The 22,251-nt window shown below is 30.5% G+C and overlaps 1 protein-coding gene across 1 annotated transcript in view; it reads right to left on the bottom strand.

Annotated features, from left to right (window-relative positions):
- The window catches only part of LOC145329914 (copper-transporting ATPase 1-like), a 95,783-nt gene that overhangs the window by 29,819 nt on the left and 43,713 nt on the right, over positions 1-22,251 (bottom strand). Inside the window, exon 34 of the mRNA XM_080174378.1 lies at positions 4,745-4,890. Coding sequence (XP_080030504.1) covers positions 4,745-4,890 — 146 coding nt within the window. The remainder of the gene's footprint in view (positions 1-4,744; positions 4,891-22,251) is intronic.

Genomic DNA, 22,251 nt, shown 5'->3' with positions numbered 1-22,251 from the left:
CTAATGTAAAATTTACATAATGATAAACATTTTCTGGAAAAAATTGTTCTTCAAGCTTTAAAAATAAGAAAATTACAGCCGTTTGAAATTTTTAAGTAAAAAAATACCTAAAAACAAAGGTTGTCAAATAAAAGGGTGAAGGAAGCAAAAATTGACTTAGACTTAGAAAAGGTCGGATATTCATTATCAAACAGGGGACTTGCACAAAAAAATTTAGCCCTCTAGCTCTAACAGGAACTGAGATAATAGGGGGGGCCCGACTGTAAAGGGTTAAAGTCTGAATTTTATACCCAATGGAAATATTCATTTTATTGAGTAGAAAAGTTGTAAAATAGTCGCTTAATCATCATAACTTGAACCATTTGGTAACATTAACGTATAACATAAAGACTGAATTCTTAAACTATGATAAAGTTTTATTAAAAGCGAAGCTTTTCTTTAATTAGGGTAGGTCCGTTCTTACTTACGTCTGGAACGGATAGCAGTTTTTGTTAATTTATGTAGGTTAAAATTCTCAATTCTCATATCGATTTCAAATTTTGAATGGAGATTCCTGTAGTAGTTAAGTACGATTTAGAAAGCGTATCAACTCTATAATCTTATACATTTATACTTATACATTTATATTCTGCTTTGACACACTACTAATGTTAATGTTCGTTTGTTCTACCATTTCAGAACTTCGCTTTTATGGATGTTGTCATCCTTGTTTGTTGGATTCTGCTTGTAATATTACTACTACAGATATGTGCACATATTACAATCTAAATGCAAGGGTTGGTTTAAAAATTTTGAAAATAAAAATTGTATCTTTTTAAAAAAGTAACAGGATGTCTGTTTGTCCATGTAAAGCATTAGACTTCACTCCCCAATAATTCTCCTTTACAGTGAAGCTTTTACAGGTACAGAGAAGGTTTATGACTTTTAATTGAGGGTACCTCCTCCACCATCCCAAGAGAAATCGCCCATGGAAAAAATACCAAGGCAAAATTAAAAATAAAACCTTTTAAAAGCTAAAATCGGTGTAGCCGATAAAAGTTTATTATATCCAACAAAGAACAGTTATATAATAACTACTTAACAATAACTCGTTAACGGCCAATTGAACTATTTATTTAACTTTTTCTAAATAAGTTTCATAATTATAGAAAAACAAGGAAGGTAACGTCGAAAAGTAGCGAATTATTATAAATAAATTTAGGATTGGACCTGATACTTTTTTGGCCGGATAACCGGATATTGAAGTAACAAAAACAATTTCTTCATAAAACTCGGCTGTCGTTTAGCCGCTGGCAGCTGCTGCCGCCATTAAAAATCATTTTTTGAGATTTCTAATATAAAATTTTGAAAAAAAATAAATATTCTGAAAAAATTTCTTCTACCTTCAAAAATAAGAAAATTACAGCCATTTAAAAAGTTGGGATTTCTGTAGTATAATTTAAAAGATTATATATGATATATCCGTCCCAACCCTATAAATTATATAATGAAAATATACAGCTGAACATTGAGAGAGTTATAGTGAAAGAAATGATCAAACATTAAACATTGCGTAATTTTGAAAATGATGAATATTATTAAGTTGCATTATTATTCATTATTTTTTATAAGAAATGTTTATATTTGCTTGTACGGTCATTGAAGGGGAGAGAAATAAAAAATAAGGAAAATGTAAATAAAAAGGAACTGAAGTAATGTGGGAGTTAAGAAAGTAAATCTTTACAGCAGGGACCTAAAGGTATAAGACAATGGACGATAAAAGATGGGGGGGGGGGGGGGAGGTTGTGCTAAAATTCCGCAAAGGTGTAAGTAAGCTTCCAGTCAAAAGCGATTATTAAGTCTTAACTGCTCTTAATATCGACAAAACGCAAAAATAGTATAATAACAGTTAGACTTAATAATCACTTTTGATTGGAAGCTTACTCACAATCTTACGGAATTTTAGCAACACCTACCTCCCCCTTTATATACATCTAATCATAATTTTAAAAAATACCCCTTAAGTAGTTTAACATTATTAGATAAAGATTTGGATACTACTACCTAAGAACAACTACTAACCCCCTCCCCCCCCCCGCATTACAGTTGGACAGACACAAATACATATAGAGTAGCTTCGAAACTATAATCGTCATAGGATTAAATCATAAAAATAAACTTAAAATATATTTTGCTGAAATTATATGTTCCTTATGAAATGTAATTTGAGAAGTTTAAAATTTACAACAAATGTAAAATAACAATATTTTGTTCAATTAAATGACTTGGATCTGATGCAGTTCACGGTAAAATGTTCTTATAAATATCTTTAAAAATCTATCAACTTTTTAAAATGCTCGCTTCCAAACAACTGAACGTACATGTTATGTCCGTACAATATATTAAGTGGCATTAGAAGGCATAATCTGGAATAGCCAAGGAAAAGCTTAATTGTAGAAAACACGCACATAACAAGTCTTCTTCGCTCATTTGTGAGAACTTCGAAATAACTATGCAATTTTCAGTAATGACTATTCTAGACTTTTGTAGACCTTCTTATGTCGAATAAAATTTTGTGAAAAAAATAAATTATACATTCAGCATTTTACGCTAGCAGCCTTTAAATTCATTGATATGATAAGATAAAAATCTGTTTTTAAGAGGATATTTTACGTTTTTTTCTATTGCAAAAGGGAAGTTCGCCCATAGAAAATTTACCCTTATCTAAAAAGCTCTAGATTAAGGTTCTACTATGAATAAATCAAAGATAACAAAAAAAATGACAAGATGAAAAAGTAAACGGAATCATCACAAAAAAAATCAGCTTTCTTCCTTGTTTTATTGCTTTGAAACTAATAAACAAAAGTCCACATATTTTAAGTTAAACTAAACTGTAGTCAAGACAATCAAAGAGATGCTACACATCATTTAACTAAATAGGATAAGTAATACATGAGGTACGCCCACTTTATTCTAAATTACATTATGGTAATTGGTTAAAAAGGGAAAACCTAATGTCCATTATTTTCTGGAATAAGAAGGCAATATAGTCATACTATTACCAAGCCATTCTTACAAACATTTCAATCATAGGTCATAGGATAAGACAATAGACGCTAAATTGATGTACCCCACAGTTATGATATACAAAATTATTGGATGAAAAATTACTATAGTAAAAGTTTAGAAAAATTAAATAAAACTCTACAAAGTTTTTAGGTTAACAAATGAAAGAATGTGTTTGGAAAAAGTATAATTTACAGTCCAATATTCCCTACCTCCCAGATTCCAACCCAATATAATAACACCCTTTTAAATTAATGCAAACCCTCAATTATGACAAAACCAAATTACCCCTAACCAAAATTATAGTATATTTAAACTATTGTTGAAAAAGTTTAGACTCTGTTAGTTTGTACTATGTAATCAATTGAGGTGCAATAAGTCCCTGAATTATTTAAGTCAGCGAATACTTCACGTGCCTATAAATCTTTGGGTACCAATATACTTTACAGTCCAATGTCCCTTCCCTTCCTGATGTAAATTTTGATAATATTCAACTTCACAAGAGGGAGGGAATGATAGATTGCAAACATTAAAAACTCGTTCTTACATTGGTTAGCTTAGAATTATAAATATTTAAGAATATATTGTGGAGAATTCTTACTACTAAAAATATTAAGTATTTGATATATGTGTGTGAAAATTAAGAGGGGAAGAAAAAGGTTTAAAATATAATCATGGGAAAATGCCTGCTTTAAAATATAGAAGCAAGGTACGTGCACAGATTCTTAATTACATTTATGCAATACGTGTCCAATTCAGAGGGGGTGGGCCCGTGGGGTGTTCAAAAACAAGACTGCACAAGGTCAAAACACGTAAAATATAAGAACAGAAAAGAAAATGGGGACAATTTAAAAAAAAATTATATAAACCTCACTAACTAAAAGCCAATCCTAAGAAAAAATCGTTCAGAAAAGTCATTACCTTTGCTAGGATTCAAACCTTTAACAAGTTATAATTATATTTTAATATAAAAAAGTGGCTTTTTAATTATTCTTAAAATTGTTTCTTTTGTTGTTGAACATTCTGTGAAAGAATTGGTCCATAATTGCATTACCCAATACTTTCTACATATAAATTTTATAATTAACATTACGTATTTGTACAAAAGGAAAAAAAGTTTCCTAACGCAGACACTTTAAGCCGCATAGCCAGCCGAGTAATTTTAATTCTACAGCAGCTATGAGATAAATATTGAAGGATTATAGCCAGGAATCGAAGAAAAGGAATACCGACGAAAATTATGTAAAATTCAGCCTATAGAAAAAAGATAGGTATTTTGGGGAAAAAAGGGTTGTAAATTTATAGTTACTTCTATTTCAATATTTAGAACATAATTAAAAGCAAAAATTTTTTTATCCTGATAAAAAGAATCATGTATAAGTTATGAACAAAAAAAAACTGCTTCCTCTCAAATTACCGATCAAGCACTGAACCCACCCCCCCCCCTTAATTTTTTTAATGTAGAAGGGTGCTTCTAGTATGCCTTAACCCTCCGGAAGGCTCAAATCCTTCGGGTACAATACTAACGGGGATACCCAGAACCCAATTTAACAAGAGCCACGTAACGCTATGGCCCTATAGGTTAAGAGCCGTCGCAGCGCAGGGCTTCATATAGTTTTATTTCTTCACAACTTTTAAATAACAAGGGAGGGGTGGCCTGTTAATAGGTTTGAGTGAAGAAGGCACCTATGAAATTTACCTGAACAAAATTTCTCTTCATCCACTCCCTGTTGCCAACTAGGACTGTGTAGGTGCTGTTGTTGTCCGTCTCCAGGATCCCCACATCCTCCTCACCCTCCACGAAGGATTGGCTGCTGTCGCTCCCCAGACGGATCAAAGTTTCTTCTGAAATAAGGGGGTCATTATTTACGCGTTTTCCCGTAAAGTTAGGTGTACCCTTTAGTTAAATGCGCTTATTCAGTCAAACTGTTCGTTACGGAAAATACTTGAAAAAAATTAACCTCTTTTTAAAAAATGGTATAATTAAGAATATCTAGGGGATTATACAAAAGATGATATGTAAACATATATTATTTCGCAGCCGGCTGTAAAAAACACTTTCGAAGCCGAAAAAAGATAAAAATATATGTTGACAGCTCTAGACCCTTTTTTACTGAAAATAAACTCCTAAAACCCTTTTTTCTTCCAAAATTAACCCCTACCTAAAAAAACTCAGAATATATGTAATTTGGCTTCAAATTGTATTAATCAATTCAATACTTGAGATAAATAGATTAATAAGAAAAAAATCACTAAATTTTCCATTTGAAAATCAACTTTTTTACAGTTAGGGTCGAACCGTCTGTCCTTATATTCTTCTTGGTAATTTAGCCCCTGACAGTTGGGCCTCACCTTAATCGGTCGAGGGGAGGGGATGGGGCGACCAATGCCCCCCCTTTTTCTCAGCTCTTATTAGAGCTAGAGGGCTTAAAAATTTTGTGCAAGTCCCCTGTGAATAAAATTCAAATCTCGCTACCTTCACCCTTATATTTAACAACCTTTGTTTTTAGGTCCCTTTTTACTTAAAAATTTCAAACTGTGAGAAAAGCTTAAGTTTATAATAAGAATAAGAATAATAAAATCAAAATCATAAAAAATCTTTTGGGGCCAACAGAACTGGAATTATTCTTTTATTAATCATTTATTATCAGCATAACTATCGATAATACGATGTGATAAATTACCCAACAATGTTGAGTTAAAACTTTTTGTATTTTTGTACAAAGAGCATTTTAAGATTGTTCTATCTGCGCTAGGAATTTATCATCCTTTTAAAAGTGAAGGTTTTCTATAATTAGGGTTGATCCATCCGTACGTCCGTAACGGTTAGGTCTTTTTTGTTAATTTAGGCATGTTAGAAGTTTCCTATCAATTTCAAACCTTGTATGATGATTTAACATTTAGGTACAATTTAGAAAGCGTAGCAACTATTTAATTGTTACAAGAAGGTCCGTACATCAATTTAAAACAAATAGTTTTTTTACTGTTTTTGAAAACATTTTTGTATGATATAATTATTGAAATAGACATGTTAGAATTATCTTATCAATTTCAAACTTTGCATGGAGATTCCTGTAATAGTTAGGTACGATAGAGAAAGCGTAGCAACTCCTTAATGTCTTTACGTCCATTTTAAACACTTTGTTATCTAAGTAATCAGTATCCCAAAAATCAGATTAATCGGATAATCATATCACATAAAAATTTGTTGTTAAAAAATTAAAAATCAACTTGTACTTTATTGTCCCTGAAATCAGTACGGACATTCTGGTAACAATTAAGGAGTTGCTACGCTTTCTAAATCGTACCAGACCTTTACAGGAATCACCATGAAATTGATAGGACAATTCTAATATGCTTAAATAAACAAAAAAAGCTATCACCCCAAACCCATGTGAAGCTTTCCTAAAAGGGAAAACTTAATCAGTTATTGAAATAGTAAGCTTCAGACAAAAAAAAACCTGCCAAGAAATTGGTGTTAATGATATTTAGGTAAAAGTGAATAGCATATTATTTCTGGATAATTGTGCTCCAATTATGTAAATCAAACATTGCATTGATGCCTTTTTTTTACATCTATTGATACAAATAGCTAAGATTTTTAAAAGCGAAGCTTTTCTTTAATTAGGGTTGGTTTGTCCGTCCGGAAAGCTTTATATGATATGATATAATTATCCGATTGATCTGATTATTTTGAATACTGATTCCTAGAACAACAAAGTACAATACTATGAGCGAAGCATCTCTTTAATCAAGTCCTAAAAATGTAAGTATGTCCTTAAATATTATCCAGTATTTTGCAGTATTTTAACAAATTTACTTACAATTTTGTGTTCACTTTTACACACTTATATTCTGATTATTCAGTTCTGTTAGTATTTGTTTGTCCTCCTGTTTTCAGAGCTTCGCTTTTATGGATGTTGTCATTCTTGATTAAGAAAAGTAACTTGTATAACTATATACAAAGAAAAAACATTGATTGAGAGTTTACTCCTTAAGAATAATCCTTATATAGCGGCTGCACCCTAAGAGGCCTTATAGGGGCACTTGAGGTGGGAGGAAGGGGGGGGGGGGAGATATTTTTTCTAGAGGCTATTACTTTGGGAGGTTGGTCCATCATAATAGATATAAAACTTTGTAGGAGAATTTACATTGTAAAGGAAAAACATATCGGTTTAGTCACTAGTGGTTGGCGAGATATTTCGGTACAAAAATACACACAGATATGCATCCTGTTACTTTTTTTACAAGGATTACCAGCACTTGTTTACATAATATATTGTAAATTTGTTTTAATTTAGCATCTTAGAATGATTGGTAGATTAATTAGAAGAAGAACATAAAGTTAAATAAAAATAAGGAATTTTTGGAATACTGATTTTTACGACCTCTTTCATGGAGAAAAACGGAGCCTACCCTTCGAAAAATCTGCAAACGATAATTTTTGCAACAAAAAATCTTCCATGTTATTTCGATCATTTGATATATAGATACCTATAATTATTTTATTTCTTTCTTATACGTCTAAAGAGAGAGAGAGAGAGAGAGAGAAAAGGAGAACGAAAGCAAGAGGAAGGTAATAATAAAGTGAGAGAAAGAAAAGACTCTTTTTTTTGATAGATTGCAGAATTTAAATAATTAGTTTAAAGAGTTACTTGACGACGGACTAAATAGAGTACCCTTGATATTCATGTTTTATTTATTTTTATTAGAAGTAGCGAAAGTAGCGAAGCTACTCTATAATTCGAAATGTCCGTCCGTCCGTCTGACAGAAAGGGGGAAACGTGATTTTCTCAACTCCTATTCAAGATAGACGGCTAAAATTTTCAGGAGAGAGAGAGAGAGAGAGAGAGAGAGAGAGAGAGAGAGAGAGAGAGAGAGAGAGAGAGAGAGAGATAATGAGAGAGAGAGCGAAAGAGAGAAAGAGAGAGAGCGAAAGAGAGAAAGAGAGAGAGAGAGTGTTCTAAGAAAGAGGAAACGTACAAAAATGATCAAATAAAAAGATTAAACTTTCAAGGATCTAAAGGGATAAGACAATTGCGAATATATTGATGTATGTACATCCCCAATGATGTTGATAAACAAAATTAATTTTTCTGTAGATTACAATTATTGGATAAAATTTTTTTGGACAAAAACTTTTTGTATGAGAAAAATTATCCTACTAATTTGCTTTTTTGAATAATGATGTTTATGACAACAAAGTATTTTATCATATTCAAGTCCTAAATTTGAATATAATTTCTTATAAAGTATCCTGTATTTATGCAATTTTGGAACAAAATTAAGGACAATTTTGTTTTGACTTATTAAGTTTTGACATTCTACAAGGGTCATTGTTCGTTTGTCCTTCCTTCTGGTTTTAGAGCTACACTTTTAGAGATGTTGTCATACTTTTTACTAGGTAGATAGGAATAAAAAAATACAAAGGGGGGATGCGGATATGCTACTTTTTAAAACCAAAAGTAAAACGTGCATTAACTCTGCCCATAAAAGAGTTACAGCTCTAAAATTCTGCACAGCAGTTGCTTTGGTGGTGAACAATATGGAACTGTGAAGAAACAGCGGCGAAACCGCCGCTCCCGCCGAATTTGTTTTGCCTTTTCTCGCCATAATAGACAATTTTTAATCATCTGAGATAAACTTTTTTTTCATACAGGGCGTTTCAAAAAAAACTGCGTTTTCCGATTTAGGGAAACAACCAGTAGGAGTATGAAAAAAATAATTATATATTCTTATTCTCTATATAAATATGGATTAATTTTATAAAAGGTGTTTATTGATTACTCTAAAAACAACGGCGCATTTTAGAGTTGATTAATTCTAAAAAGCATGAATGATAATTTTTTCGGTCAGTTTTTAAGGTTTTTTATATTGTTTTATAAAAAAAATACTATTCCTATCTGTATAAAATGATAAACAAACATATTTTATTTTCATTTCAATTTTTATTCAACTTATTTACAGGTATACTGAAACATAAAACGCATTTTTTTATCATAGACAAAATCTTTAAACTTAAAACTCTCCGCCCACTTTTGGCATCTAATTGAACTGGAACTACTTAACGGACATTTATAATCCACCCCTCCCCCCTTCAAATACGGATCAAATGTTTAATATTTACGGTCAAACCATAAATCTCAAGTGCATACATCAACATTTAAGTTATTAATTTGTAGGTTGCACTTTTAAGTAAATAAAACAAACTGCTGTAACTTTTTTGTTTTTAAAGATAACTTCTTGGGATAAAAAGTATTTTAATTTTTATGTTATAATCTAAAATACTATAAAGAGTTAGTCACCTAAAGTTTGTTCAACCAAGAGAAACGAGAAATATTGCAATTTGTAAGGATCTAAAAACCGTTTTTCAGAGAAAAAAAAGGGAAATAATGACAAAAAATTAAACATGCACTTTCATTTAACCATTTACCATATTATTAATGGGATTTTAAAACTTTTTTCTCAAAAATTTACAAGTTATTTCAATCAAATTGATATATCAAATTTAACATCAAGCATTTTTCTCCTACATGTACCTATCAGAAAAGCCGTATTTTTAGAGATATTAAAAAACACCTTAAGCAAATCTGGTGTACATTTATACATAGATCATGGACCTGTAATCATTTTTTTCATACTCCTACTGGTTGTTTCCCAAAACCGGAAAACGCAGTTTTTTTTTAAACGCCCTGTATAAATTTAGCTTTTACCCGACACTTGTAAGATTTTACACTTTAATATTGACATGTTTAAAAAGTGTTACGTGAAAATATAAGGGAAATTTTTATGAGAAAAAAAGTTTATCTCAGATGATTGAGAACTGTCCAATTTGGCGAAAAAAGGCAAAAAAATCGGCGGGAAACGGCGGGAGCGGCGGTTCCGCTGCCGTTTCTTCACAGTTCCATATTGTTCACCACAAAAGCAACTGCTATGCCGAATTTATAGTAATAACTCTTTTATGGGCTGAGATCATGCACGTTTTACCTTTGGTTTCAAAAAGTGGCACATCCGCCTCCCCCCTTTTAACCCTTAAATCGAGGGGTAAGATTTTCCTACACGTCTACATTACCCCGTCCTGTTTTAGAAAAAAATGTTAAAATTTTGGCCCCCAGTCGAAATATGGTTGATTTATGCAAAATAATGACTCATGCAAAATATTTTTTCTGTAATGCAAAAATTTCGATGGTACAAGCACTGAAAAGTTTTTTAAATTTGCAAAAATACCTGTATTTAAAGCTCTTGTACCATCTACATTTTAAAATCTTTCAAAATTTTCATGGTACATAAAATGTCATTTTAAAATGGCTATAACTTTTTTGTTATTACATCTGAAGGCTTCAAATTTGGGGTATTGGATCTACTTGTGGCAGTCTTTCAGCTGTTTGATCGGAGTATTTCTTGCAAGGTTCTTTAAGTCCTTGTCTGTTTGTCAATTCAATTATATTTTTCTGTGTATTAAGCCAGTTTTATCTTAATTCAATTTAAAGAATTTGAATTTGTTATAGTGTTTTAACTCTTAACAGTCGGGACCCTTGCCACACCTTAACAGTCGGGGGAGGGAAGGTGTATTATCTCAACTCCTATTAGAGCTAGATTGCTAAAAATTATTGTGCAAGTCCCTTGTTTGATAATGAATTTCCAACTATAAGTGGGTCAATGTTAAAGTTTGCATCCTTCACCCTTTTATTTAACAATCTTTGTTTTTAGGTATTTTTTTACTTAGAAAATTTCAAACAGCTGTAATTTTTTTTATTTTTGAAGCTAGAAAAACAATTTTTTTGAGAAAATGTTTATCTTTATGTATATTTCATATTAGAAATCTCAAAACATAAATTTTTTGCATATTTTAAAAAGTTTGTACCATCTCAATTTTAAAGATTTTAACAAAATTTCAATTCTAGTGTGTCAATATAAACCTGAATACCGGATATCCGGCATTATAAAAATCAGCCGGATATCTGATACCGTCCAATCTGGCGCAACCCAACTATTTATATATGAAATTTGACAATTTTTTCTTTGGAAAATTACTTGCTACACCTTTGTCCTTTATATGTTATAATTGAGATGGCCCCCATTTTTTAAAATAAAATAAATTTCAGGTTTATATCAACACACTAGAATTGAAATTTTGTAAAAATCTTTAAAATTGAGATGGTACAAGAGCTTTAAATACAGGTCTTTTTGGCAAATTTTAAAAACTTTGCAGTGCTTGTACCATTGCAATTTTTGCATTACAGAAAAAATATTTTGCATGGGTCATTATTTTGCATAAATCAACAATATTATGGCTGGGGGCCAAACTTTTAACAAAATTTTTCTAAAATGGGACGGGGTAGTCTACATACCATATCAAAATTTCATAAAGATCTGCCCGTTTTCGCGCTGACTGCGGCAGCTGGCAGCTGCCAAGTTTAGCTGCCGCAGTTGAAATTTATGTTTTGAGATTTCTAATATGAAATATACATAAAGATAAACATTTTCTGAAAAAAATTGTTTTTCTAGCTTCAAAAATAAAAAAAAATTTCAGCCGTTTGAAATTTTCTAAGTAAAAAAATACCTAAAAACAAAGGTTGTTAAATAAAAGGGTGCAGGATTCAAACTTTAACTTTGACCCACTTATAGTTGGAAATTCATTATCAAACAAGGGACGTGCAAAATAATTTTTAGCCCTCTATCTCTAATAGGAGTTGAGATAATACCCCCCCTCCCCCAACTGTTAAAGGTGTGGCAAGGGTCCCGACTGTTAAGAGTTAAAACACTATAACAAATTCAAATTCTTTAAATTGAATTAAGATAAAAAATATAATTGAATTGACAAACAGACAAGGACTTAAAGGAACCTTGCAAGAAATACTCCGATCTAACTGCTGAAAGACTGCCACAAGTAGATCAAATACCCCAAATTTGAAGCCTTCAGCTTTCATAACAAAAAAGTTGTAGCCATTTTAAAATGACATTTTATGTACCATGAAAATTTTGAAAGATTTTCATTGCTCATGTTAAAAACTTTGAAAATAAACTACGTAGCCTAGAAACAAAATTATGAGCTTTTTTGTAAATTTAGGTTGCCAGTATCTAAATATATTTTTAAAATAAAAAATACCAATTTTCTAGTCAAAATCATTAAAAAAAGTTAAGTTTAATTTACGTAGTACCGAGAGTACTATAGTATTTCCAGCCAATCAAAAGGCTGAATCAGCTCAACAGCTAATCACAGCTGAGCTTATTTTAGTTTCATTTTTTTTTGCTATGATTTTAGGCTTACAAACGCAATTTAAATCGAATTTTTTCCAGAGATTTTGACTATAAAAAGGGGTGTTTTTATTGTAAAAAATTTTGTGTCTAGGCCACATAATTTAATATTGCAATTTCTATTATGAGCAATAGAAATCTTTCAAAATTTTCATTGTAGATAAAATGTAATTTTGAAATGCCTAGAACATTTTTTATTGAAGCGGAAGGCTTCAAATTTGGGTTATTGGGTCTACTTGTGGCAGTCTTTCAGCAGTATTACTTGCAGGGTTCCTTTAAGGAGTATATATTCAGTTCTTATAAAAATGAAAAAGAGAGACAATATGCAAAAAACCAAGTAAATCACGAAACTTCAAAAACTAATGTTTTGAAGCATGAACAACAGACAGACAGACAAAACAATGTATATATATTAGATGTTCATATGCCATAGAAATATTCACTTTAAATTTTAGCGGTCTATCTTCAATAGCAGCCAAGTAAATCACATTTCGACTATGAAATTAAGGAATTAACTGATGGACGGACAGACAAAGTATAAAGAACCTGGATTGATATACCCAGCCATTCTTGTTGACAATCTATAGATATGCAATTTCAAAAGTTTATATTTACTTTATATAGTTAGGGAGTTTAACCATTTTTATAGAAGCAGAAATATAATCTATGATTACGGTGTTGACCCTCTAAAAAACATAATCTACCATTCCACTTTCTTCTCTCTTGGTGATGATATCATCAACGCCGATACGATTTTTGAAATGTACCATTCCACTTTCAATAGAGACAAAACTGGAATGGTACATTTATGTTTACATATCAGCATATTCATAAACATTGATTTCCTTATTCAAATCAACATAATAGTAATGGTATATTCTAGTTATTATTTTTATTTTACATAAAAAATTTTTCATTATAAATAATATTTTATACATTCCTATGATTAACATAATTTGAAAATAGTATGTATGATTCAATTATGTCGATGTCAAAAGTGTAAACTACCATTCCAGTTTCGCCTCCCTTGAAAATGGAATGGTACATTTCAAAAATTGTATTGGCATTGATGATATCATCACCAAGATAGGCAAAATTGGAATGGTAGATTACAAAATTTATAATAATGAGTGTCATAATTTGTAATTACATAAATTAAGACTATTAATACAACTGGAGCGTAGCTTTTAATCAAAAGTAGTGTACACATGTTCAATTTATTTGAAACTTAGATGTGGCATCTACATGGCTGACATAATAAAGTCTGTAAGTTTTTTATATGTTCCATCATGTATATAGCCATAACACTGTGAAAAATGCTTACAAAACAGATCTTTTTCGACCTAAGATACTAAAACAACTTATTTACAAGCCCAAGTAATCAGTTCATAAATATATTTTTATTTCATGGAAAATTATTAAAAATACCAAAAAATATGCAAATTTGGGTGTAGGTTTTATATGTATGGTTATCATAAAATCATTAAAAAAATCTCTTATTTTTAAAGTTTGATTCTGTTCAATTAACTTTTTTTGAAATGATTTATGCAATAATTATTATATAAAATAATATTAGGTAGATATTAATTTTATTTCAAAGAAATACTTCAGAGGATAAAGAAATACTTCAAAGGACAAAGAAATACTTCAGAGGACAGGTGCCAACCTCCAGTTTACAGGATGTAGTTAAATACTTGTGAGAGATAATAATTAGCCAAAAAAGTAAAAAAAAAACTACATTCTGTAAACTGGAGGTTGGCAGATGTCCTTTGAAGTGATAGAGGTCAAATTTCTTATTTTCCAAATTTTCTTTTCTTGAATTACAATTGATATCCACCTAATATTATTTTTATTATTTTATTTAATGATAATTGCATAAATCCCTTTAAAAAAGTTATTTGAGCAGAATCAAACTTTAAAAATAAGAGAAAAGTATAAAAAAAGAGATTTTTCCAATGATTTTATGGTAACAATACATATAAAAACTTACACCCAAATTTGCATTTTCAATAATTTTCCATGAAATAGAAAGATATTTCTAAACTGATTACTTGGGCTTGTAAATAAGCTGGTTCAGTATCTTAGGTCGAAAAAGGTCGGTTTTGTAAGCCTTTTTCACAGAGTTATGGCTATATACATGATCGATTCTGGATCGATGGTACTCTTTAATTCCAAATGTCTGTCTGTCCATCGGACACAAAGTGGGGAAAACGTGATTTTTCGGATCCTGTTCAAGATACACGATTGAAACTTTTTATCAACATTCCTATCATTAAAGGGGCTTTTTAGTAGTTTTTTTTGGCTATTTCTATATTTTTCATATTTTTCTCCATATACATATTAGGCGTTTTTAAGTCCTGTTTTCAAAATTTTTGTAGATAAGAGTATCAAATTAAATTTTCCATTGTTCTAAGGGATTTTTGTAATCAAAGATAAAAGGACAGGTAGCGTTTTTTTATTTTTATTTTCTGCTTATTTAATGTTCTGCTTATTAAGTTCTGACACTTTACAAGAGTCACTGTTCGTTTGTCCTTCCTTCTGATTTGAGAGCTTTGCTTTTAAAGATGTTGTCATCCTTGTTTATTTAAGATTTTAACTTATATCTGAGGACTATACATATTATTAGCTACCTAAATTGACGACAAAATTCATATGTCACAATATACACGTATTCTATATCCATGCCTGTAGCAGATAGGCATAATAGCAACTACATGATATCTGCTAGTTTTTATGTATTTTTAAATACAACATTTTTATTTAAAATAAATATCTTACTTATAGACCCTAAGACAATTTTGAATAATGATAAAACAAGGATTCTAAGGGATAAGACAATGGAGTATATTGATGTGCACCGTATCTATGTATGAAGAAAGTCACAATAGTTTTTAAACCAGCAAATGAGCGACTATCAAAGAGATAAGACTTTTTCAGTAATCATTATGAATAAGATTTAACTGTGACGGCATAATACAATTATTGATCTAAAAGTTTGGACAGTAATAGTAATTAAAACCAACCAAACAAAATTTATAACAGTACCTAAAGCTTTTGTGCCAACGAATAAGATTACTTGGTTAGAGAACTTTTAGTACAGGTGCAATTTTTAGCCGAATGTCTCCTCCATCCCTCCCTATGTCACTTTACTATGTTTGTTCATATTCCCGTCATTTTATTGAGCTCTGTATTTATGGCTTTTATAATCCTTGTTTAGTTAATTCTTAATATATTTTCATTTCCAGGACTTATGTAAAACTTCCCTGTAAAGGAGAACCATAACGGTTCAGTGGTTAGCACTATCCTTTTGTACAGACGGACAAACAGACAAACAAACAGATAGACAAACAGACAAACATCTTGTTACTTTATTATAAGGATATTATAAGTAAGGGCCTACATTCTATAAAAAAAAATATCTTTCTTTCACTTTATAATTATCTCCTTCTCTCTTTCTTTCCATCTCCTTTTATCTCTCTCTCTCTCTCTTTAGACGTTTAAGAAAGAAATAAAATAATTGTAGCTTTTAATCTAACTATTAACTAGCTTTGCTTTTATGAATGTTTTCATACTTGTTTATCACTCCTTTTTTTCTCAAGGCTTAAATTCTAAAAGCAAAGGAGGTCTGTGTGTGTGTGTGTATGTGGCGAGAAACGAATAATGAAAGAAAAAGCAATGAATTAATATCACAGTTTTACTCAAGAAATTAAATATAAATAAAATACCAAATGATCACACATTGTTTGCACTTCTTTTTATCAGGAATTATCTTCTAGTTTAGAAAGGAAGCTACCCTATAGTTACTTTAACTACTCTTTAAAAACACGCACACAGCACTGATCAATTTTTAGATTTTATATTCCTGTCCAAAAGGTGTCAAGTTTTATTATTTGTTTTCTTTTTTGAAGCACAGCTAATTAATCTCAACTATTTCAACTGTTTTTCACATGTAGACTATTGAAGTATGCTTCACTTTTTAAATCTTACAGCTGCGCCCCTAGCATAGGTTATTGTAGTTATTGACTTATTACAAGCTTTTGAAATTAAACAAAATTGCATTTTCAATAATATTTTATTTAGTTTTAAAAATAGACGATTTGATAAGTAACAGGCATAATACATGCATTTTAATATTTTCTATCATTTTGATAATTTCTATTAATTACTTATATATATCAACACTGACTTAAGGGATAAGACAAGGGACGATAGATAATTGATGTACATAATACATATCCAAAATAAAAAAATTACCCAATCTTTTTAGATTAAAATTATTGGTTAGAAGTTTGAATACTACTAGTTGAAATCAACAAATGGAAAACTTATAAGTACCCACCAAATAAGAAAACTTGGTTATAAAACTTTGGGTACCTGTGTAACTTACAGTCCTTTGTAATATCTCTGTAAATTTGGCAACAAAAAAATGTTAGCATTATCGAACTTATCTATGCTAATAATCTATAATAAGATTCACAGGGAAGGTATAGTAGAAACATGAAATGGTCCCCAAAGTTTTATAACCACGTTCTATCTAATTCAGGGAGTTTTATTAGGTCTTCATCGGCATGTACATATTTTTCAACCAGGCTTTTGGCTATTTTTATATTTTTCCATATCTTTGGTGTTTATGGTACGATATTTAAAATTATTGTAGTTAAGGATATTAAAATTGAATTTCCCCTTGTTTTCCGAAAAACATCCATGGCAGTCGGACCGCTGTTTAGCAGGTTATTGGCTATTTTTATATAATTCACATTTCTCTCCATATCTTTGGTGTTTATGGTCAGATTTTAAAAAAATTTGCAAATTTTTAAGGTTTCATGATTTTAAGTTATTGCATATTTATTTGGATATATCTCATTTTTTCTTTTTTATGATAACAGTTAATTTGCTCTATAACTCACTTTGTCCATCTTTTTATTTCATAATAGATTTTGTGCTTCGCTATTTATGGATGTTGTCATCCTTGTTCAATTTTGAATACAAACTTTTCAACCTTATATTTTCATCTACAAAAGGGGTTTTTAAGATTGCAATGGACGTTATTTTTTGCGTCCATTGTCTTTTCCCTTAAGATTAGGTGATTATTCGATTTCAATTATTTCAAAATAGCAAATGAATAAGGGGGGTTGTATTTAAATTCAGGGAACTAAAGGGATAAGATAAGACAACGTGAGATAAATTGATATACATCCTCAGTAAATCTACTCCCCAAATTAGTAGAAATTGTAAGTTAGAACCAACTAAGATTTCATATCAAAATTATGACCCTGCTAGTTGGAACCAACTGATAAAGGTTCAACAAATGTGCCCAAATTATTCGATTCAATGGATGAGAGAACTTGTAATATATTCGAGAATTAACTATTGGCTCTATTATTTGGGTACTTTTATTCAATTTTTATTGGTTGATTACAAATTACTAGTGTCCAAACAGTCGGGCCCCTTGCTGCACCTTTATCGGTCGGGGGGGGGGGGGCGTTCAACGCCCCCCTCCCCCTTATTATCTCAGCTTCATTAGAGCTAAAAGGGCTAAAACTTTTTCTGCAAGTCCCCTGTTTGATAATGAATTCCCGACTATAAGTGGGCAAAAGTCAAATTTCGCTTTCAAAGTGCAAAGTGAGCCTTACCGCGACAATCGTATCGAAATATCTGAGAGAGAACTTTGATAAAGAAAATATGTCAGGCTCATTAATACGCTCATTTAGACACCTTAACATCGATTCTAGCTCAATCCGTTGAGAAAAGGTAAATAAAACTTGAATTCTAGCTCAATTGGTTGAAAAGTTAGGGCACAATCTTAGATTTTTCAAAAAATCAAGTTTTAAAGGGCTTTGGATAAATCTTTAGGAAGTGGGGGGTATGTTTTTTAAATATTTTTATTTGGAAGGTTTAAATGCCGCACTGGTCGCCGGAAGGGAAAAGCAGTTTTTTGAAACAGGCTCTCTGAGATTATTACAGATTCTGATATATACATATATAGACTAATGAAAAATGCAAAAAACGAAATCAAAAGCGTTCCTTCTTGGGAGAAAATGCGGGAAAAAGATTTTAGCTATTTTTAACCTAAAATTCACATTGGCAAGCCTGTAAAAAAATATACATACATTTTGAACATGTCATTGCTCAGCACCTAGAAGTGGTAGTAAAATGCTACACATACCATTGGAAAGCTCATAACTTCTAGTTTTCATATTGGTATATAACGTTTTTGTACTATTATTAGTTTTTGAGCTATCCTCCGAAGTATACACAAGTTTTAAAAATGCAGTTTTTTATTGAATTTTAAGTTTGATACTTGTTAAACAAATCTTTTTTAAATTATACTACTTGGCACCTAGGAGTTATAATTATCATTAGTTATATAAATATTTTATATAGGTAAAATTGTATAATTTGGGTACTCTCAATTTTAGGTTAATTAAAAATTGTCTTTGAAATGTGTATAGTTTATAGTAAAAACCAAGGAGGGAGGGAGGGAGTTTATACACTTATAGGAAATAAAATACAGTATAGATTTTAGCCCTGGATGTTTTTGGGCTTGTTGTTATAGTTATTAACCTTTTTGTAAAATCTCTTATATGATTAAATTTACCAGTACAACTTTAAAAATTGAATTTTGGCACTTTTCTTCTAGGGGCTAGTGGGTTAAAACAGTCCCCAAAACACTAAAATCTAAGGTCTGAGCATATTTTTTGAGATATCAAGCCAATCTTTATAATGCAAACCTTTTTTTACATAATTAAGCTAAGTAGTCACTAAAGATTTCATTTTGTCACTTTCCTTCTTGGGGTTAGTGGGATATAACACCCCCCAAAACACTAAAATTTAAGGCTTGAGCTTATTTTTAGAGATATCAAGATGATTTTTTTAATTGAGATAAGTAGCCACTAAAGATTTCATTTTGGCACTTTCCTTCTTGGGCTAGTGTGGTAAAACAACCCCTAAACATTAAAATTATATCTCAGTATCATATTTTGCACTGGCTGTTTGGACTTGTTGTTATAGTTATCAAATCATTCTTTTTTAATATTTTCTTATATGATTGGATCTACCTTTAAAGCTTTAAAAATTGAACTTTGGCACTTTTCTTTATGGGTTTTTGGGGGTAAAAAAGCCCCTAAAACACTAATATTGTAAGTAATGAGATTATTTTTAAAGATATCAAGCTAATTTTTTAATGTAAACATCTTCACATAATTGAACTAAGTAGTCACTAAAGATTTCATTCTGGCACTTTCCTTCTGGAGATTAGTGGGGTAAAACACCCCCCAAAATACAAATATTATGAGTTCTGAGCTTATTTTCAAAGATATCATGTTGAATTTTAATGAAAACTTATTTCACATAATGAAAAAAAAACTTAGTCCTTGAAAGAGAGTGCCTAATTGAAATCTAGTGATTTGAAAAAAAGTATTCATTAACAAAATCAGCTCAATATTTTTAAAAATAAGCCCAGAACTTAAAGTTTTAGTAGTTTTGGGGGCAGTTTTACCCCACTAGTCCATAGAAGAAAAGTGCCAAACTTAAGTTTTACTGGTAAATTTAATCATATAAGAGATTTTACAATGATCAGGTTTATAACTATAACAACAAGCCCAAACATCCAGAGCAAAATTTTATACTGAATTTTATTGCCTATAAGTGTATAAACTCTCCTTTTCACCTTGGATCTTATAATTTTACAATTGGGAGGGGTGTTTCACCCCACTATTCCCTAGAAAGAAAGTGTTAAAATGAAATCTTTAGTTGCTACTTAGCTCAATTATGTGAAAAAGTTTACATTAAAAATCAGCTTGTTATCTCTAAAAATAAGCTCAAGCTCTGAATTTTAGTGTTTTAGGGGGTGTTATACCCCACTAACCCCAAGAAGGAAAGTGCCAAAATGAAATCGTTAGTGGCTACTTAGCTCAGTTATGCAAAAAAGTTTACATTAAAAAAATTGTCTTGATATCTAAAAAAATATGCTCAGACCTTAGATTTTAGTGGTTTGGGGACTGTTTTAACCCACTAGCCCCTAGAAGAAAAGTGCCAAAATTCAATTTTTAAAGTTGTACTGGTAAATTTAATCATATAAGAAATTTTACAAAAAGGTTAATAACTATAACAACAAGCCCAAAAACATCCAGGGCTAAAATCTATACTGAATTTTATTTCCTATAAGTGTATAAACTCCCTCCCTCCCTCCTTGGTTTTTACTATAAACTATACACATTTCAAAGACAATTTTTAATTAACCTAAAATTGAAAGTACCCAAAATATATAATTTTACCTATATAAAATAATTATATAACTAATGATAATTATAACTCCTAGGTGCCAAGTAATATAATTTAAAAAAGATTTGTTTAACAAGTATCAAACTTAAAATTCAATAAAAATCAGCATTTTTAAAACTTGTGTATACTTCAGAGGATAGCTCAAAAACTAATAATAGTACAAAAACGTTATATACCAATATGAAAACTAGAAGTTATGAGCTTTCCAATGGTATGTATAGCATTTTACTACCACTTCTAGGTGCTGAGCAATGACATGTTTAAAATGTACGTATATTTTTTTTACAGGCTTGCCAATGTGAATTTTAGGTTAAAAATAGCTAAAATCTTTTTCCCGCATTTTCTCCCAAGAAGGAACGCTTTTGATTTCGTTTTTTGCATTTTTCATTAGTCTGTATATGTATATATCAGAATCTGTAATAATCTCAGAGAGCCTGTTTCAAAAAACTGCTTTTCCCTTCCGGCGACCAGTGGCCCCTTGAATACGAATTGCTTAAAATATGACCTGGACTAATCTAAAGCTTCCCTATAAATTGTAGATTCAAAGTTACAGCTGTTCGTGAGCTTTGAAGCTTGACAATAAACTATTAATCTTTCATTCTGTAAATATGTTACATTTTAAAGTTGTCTTTCTTCTCATAGCTGGCTAATTAAAATGCTAATGCGTAATAGTGTATGTATGGATCTAGTGCAGTTATCAATTATCTCTCCAAAAATCTATAAACTATAAAGGCCTCTAGCTGCCAAACAGCTGAACACATTATGCCTGCAAGGCCTATGAATAATATAATACAGTCAAAATCCAATAATGCACATGGAAACTTTGACAAAAGAAAACACACATAAAATGGGTTTTTTGAGGTAATCGATCACAGGACATTTTATTGCACCTCAACCATCTGTATTGTAAGAAAATAATAATTTTTAAAAAGATTTAAACTTTTAACGTTTAGACGTAAACCCTCAATTACAAAAAATACCCAAAAATATAAAAAAAGAATTAAAGCATTAACAGTTTTTATGAAGCAAGGCTTCTTTTCAAGTCTTATTTGTTGGTTAGTATATTAATCAATTGGTCTTGTCATTTATTTTATAAAATTAAAATTAAGAAGATATGATTGTTTAAAAATTTACTTGTTTGTTTTAAATGCTTTGCTACTTTTGAATGTGTTCAATCTTGATGTTTAAGAGTAAAAATTAACATTAACTTTCAAATTTGATTAAAGTTTGATTTTAGTTAGGAATATAGATATTCAAGTATGACTTCGAAACCGATTAAAATCCGCTGGATTAAAACAGGTTCTCTTTAAGAGGCGTTGTCACGAAATGTTTAATATTTTTAATATAACAAGTACACGTTTCTAACAATTTACTGTTTTTTTCTTGTAATTGCTGCGCTACTTTTAGGTATTGTTACTTGTTCTTAAGGGATAAGACAATGGCTGATAAATTGATGTACATCCAGAATTATGGTTAATAAAATTTCCCCTTCTGTAGATTACAATTATTGGTTGAAAGTTTGAACACTTAACTTAATGAAACAAACAATCAAAATTAAAGTCCCCAAAGACAACGAATAAGAAAACGTTATAACAAACCTTTGGGGACTATTATTTTAAACCACTCAATGTCTCCTCCCTCTTTGCCAACTGACACAACTATAAA

Source organism: Acartia tonsa, chromosome 10, assembly GCF_053477335.1.
Source record: "Acartia tonsa isolate MP-2025a chromosome 10, ASM5347733v1, whole genome shotgun sequence".
NCBI lineage: Eukaryota > Metazoa > Arthropoda > Copepoda > Calanoida > Acartiidae > Acartia > Acartia tonsa.
Note: the sequence above shows the minus strand (reverse complement) of the source record. Positions and strands in the feature narration are given on the sequence as shown.